Source organism: Austrofundulus limnaeus, unplaced genomic scaffold (genome assembly GCF_001266775.1).
Source record: "Austrofundulus limnaeus strain Quisiro unplaced genomic scaffold, Austrofundulus_limnaeus-1.0 Scaffold247, whole genome shotgun sequence".
Classification (NCBI taxonomy): Eukaryota; Metazoa; Chordata; class Actinopteri; order Cyprinodontiformes; family Rivulidae; genus Austrofundulus; species Austrofundulus limnaeus.
In genome coordinates, this window is record NW_013952649.1 from 872606 (window position 1) to 876147 (window position 3542).

Consider the following 3542-nt stretch of genomic DNA (forward strand, 5'->3'; position numbering starts at 1 on the left):
CCTTTTGGTACCTGTACAACTTGTAGTTTTTGAAATATTAATGTTGAAACTTTATTCCAAATTCATAAAATGGGAGTCAATGCAGCCTTGTAATGGTTCAATACTGCCCCCAGCTGTACTCAACTTGGTACTGCGCCATAGTTTTTTATATTTAATCTCAGTAGTTCAGTGTTTACAATACTAATATGATTGTATTTTGATGTTTTACTATAATATTGTCTTAATACTGCTCTATTTTTGTAATATTGTGCATTTTTGTGTCAATAATTGTATTGGCAATGTGACCTCTTTCTGCACACATACAAATCAACCCCTGCCACCACCTTCTGCCACAGCTCCATTGGTCTAATGGTCTATGTCATGGTCTTTCATGTAGGAGTTCAGCTTTCAAAACCCAGCTAATACAACTTTAACAAAAATCTCTTCAAACTTCATATTTTCACACAATTACCTTAATTACAAACACCTGCTGACGTGACAGGCACAAGCTGGTTTAGAAAACACATTTGAACTTGGTCAAAGTTCATTCTGCAAGTCCAATGCTGCAGGAAAAGCCATGCTACAATGACATGCTACATGGCAATGCACACTTGTTTTACATCGTTAAAACCCATGTCTAGTATTTCTATTGGAATCATAATGTGAACATTATGGCAGTTTAAAGTTTAAAAGGTTGTAAAATAAAGCCTTAAAGGGATTCTGGATTGCTGTCCAGCCAAACATAAAAACATGAATAATCCAGTTTGAAGTGATGTTCTGTCTAATGGTTATCARGTTCTAGCTGTGACATCAGAGTGTGGTGAAATAAACAAAATACTTTGTCCAGGCTAATAGCTAAATAAATGTGTTCCAAATCAGTGATTTAAAAACTGTAAAACAGCAGCCAATGTTCAAAACTAAAAAAAATACCAAATTAAAATATTGTGAGACTTCAGAAAGTGACCATTTATTTGAGAAAGTTTACAAAAAGAAGTAATTTATAAATAAAGAAAGGTGCAAGAAAAAAGTGATTGAGAACAGAAGTGATGAAGAGAAAAGCTTGGTGTTTAGTGACTGTTGCCCACCTTGGAATAAAAGTCCAGTCCTGAGGGAGTGATGGCCGTGAAGGACACCTGCTGTCCACTCCGTCTCACTCTGTCCACGATGTCTTCATGACTCAGCGACTCCACTGACTCTCCGTTAACTTCCAGTAAGATCTGTCCATCCTTCATCCCTGCAGTCTCAGCAGGACTGTCCCTGTCCACCTCCCGCAGAACATGATCTGTTTCCAACAAATCAAACATTAAAACCTCTTTAAGTCACAGATTAGGATTTATTTATTTATTTCTCTGACGTATGTTTCCTGATGGTGTTTTCTCTTGTCGAAGCAGGAAGCCGTAGCCTGCAGGTCCAGAGATCAGGTGCAGTTTTCGGGCTTTGAAGGGCATGTTGTGTGGGACAGCCATGGCAGGCAGGATGGGCATGGACTTCTTCAGGTAGATCTTCTCACTCTCACTGTCGATCACCAGGATGGTGATGGCACTGCCACATCTTTTCAGCTAAAAGAAAACATTTGCAGTTCAGTGTCACGGTCACGTTTGTCCTGTGAGCTGGACTGAGCTCTGAGGAGAGCAGAGTTTTATCATTTATATCATCAACATCATGAAACAAGTTTTAGTCTCATTTACCTACGATGCACTGATTTTTACAGACTTGTAAAGTAACCAAGTACAAATACTTCTTTACTGTACTTAAGTAAAATTTTTGTGTATCTGTACTTGAGTAATTATTTTTCAGTGTACTTTTTACTTCTTATATTTTAAAAAAGACAAGAAGTATAAAGTTGTTCCTTTTATTTCATTTCTGCTTGTTTTCATTGCAGCTTGTTGTAAAAAATAAAAACTATCCATATAAACTGAGCCTCCTAGATAGAGTGAATTTAACTGTGGTTGAATGAGAAGTATAAATATATAAAACTCTGATAGTGTATTAGTTTGTACACAAACAAATCATGTCACACTCCAGCAGGACAGAATCCTTCAAATAAAAGGACTGTACTTAAGAAGTATTTGTATTTCATGAATTATATTCTTACATTTGGCCGCAGCCCTCAGATAGATTTTCATTTTGGGGAAAAGCTTTGTGCAGCCTTGATATATGTATATAAACTGAAACAGCTGGACTAGTGCATCCTAAATTTAACATCCATTCATTCTTTTAATACAACAGTCATTTCTGCAGTTTTTGGGGAGGTCACCTCCTAATAAATGTCCTTACAGAAAATCTAACTGCTCATTTTAAATCTACACTTTGACTTAATACTTAACTACAACAAATATCACATACTTTAACACTTCTACTCAAGTTATATTCCTAAAGGAGACTGTAACTTTTACTGAAGTAACTTTTTGGTAAAATACTCAAGTATCTTTTTGTAGTACTTYATACAACACTGGTAGGTTGTAAGGATTAGTCTGGATTTTACAAGATTTTCAAGAAGTAACTGCCATAATCCAACATTTTGACTGAAATGAAAGAAGAAAAAAGCTGCATAATAGTAATGCTCCTTCATTAGGTTTGCATTGGCTTCCATTATTTTTTGATTAGCATTCTGATTATTTAATAACTACTGACAAAGAATAAAATACACTTTTTAACACTATCACATTATGTCATGAGTATATTGTACAAACAGGGTTGTTTATTGTATAAAATGATAATTATATGTCGTGTAAGCAGTAAGCATGATCATTTATCCAGATGGTGGCAGTAGAGTAGGTTTAGTCTGCGTTAATGAGACTCATTAATTAAGACAAAGAAGAAATCGGCTTCCTGGGTTAATTTGTTATTGGTGATTTGTGATTCTGTTATTTCAGACATGTTTTAATGATAAATGGGTTGAAGACGTGGCAGGGGATGAATTATAGTTCCTGACACTGCCCTCCCAGTGTAACACATCATATTGTTGTGTTGGATGGAGAGTCTGAGAAGGAAAAACTGTTTTTTTCTTTTGTTAGCAGTGAAAATGGAAAGAAAGTGTGACCTTCATGTTTATGTGCTCAATAGGATGATCAGACCAGCTGCTGATTGTGACGCCTCCTGCTGGTGCAGTGTGGTACTAACTGTGTTTCCACCAGTGGGAGTCTGGAGGCCCAGGTGGTGAGGCGCACACACCGGATTAGCAGCTATGCCAGTGTGTCTGGGCTGCTGCCCACATAATGCCTCTGAAGCCATGGTGCACAATCGTGGTCCTCAAAGACCCATATCCTGCATGTTTTACTTGTTTCCCTGCTCTTCACGTAGTTTTTCAGTTCTGCAGAAGCCTGCCAATCACTCATTCAGTTACATGAGTTGTGCCAAAACAACTAAGACATGCAGGATGGGGGTTGTTGAGGACCAGAACTGAGAACCACTGCTCTAAAGTGCTTAACATGACCAGTGGTGGGCACCAGTCCACTAAAGCACAAATCTGCTAATTACAGACCTAAATATTTTATTTATGCTTTAACAGTCTTACTAATTTTTATAATTCATAAGCAGATTTGTACTTTCTAAAATTAAAA

The 3542-nt window shown here is 36.9% G+C and overlaps 1 protein-coding gene across 1 annotated transcript in view; it reads right to left on the bottom strand.

Annotated features, from left to right (window-relative positions):
• Positions 1-3542, bottom strand: part of nherf4b (NHERF family PDZ scaffold protein 4b) — a 13236-nt gene that overhangs the window by 2779 nt on the left and 6915 nt on the right. The window contains exons 7-8 of the mRNA XM_014020292.1: positions 1334-1538; positions 1065-1261 (exon numbers count right to left, since the gene is read on the bottom strand). Of these exons, the coding sequence (XP_013875746.1) occupies positions 1065-1261; positions 1334-1538 (402 nt within the window). The remainder of the gene's footprint in view (positions 1-1064; positions 1262-1333; positions 1539-3542) is intronic.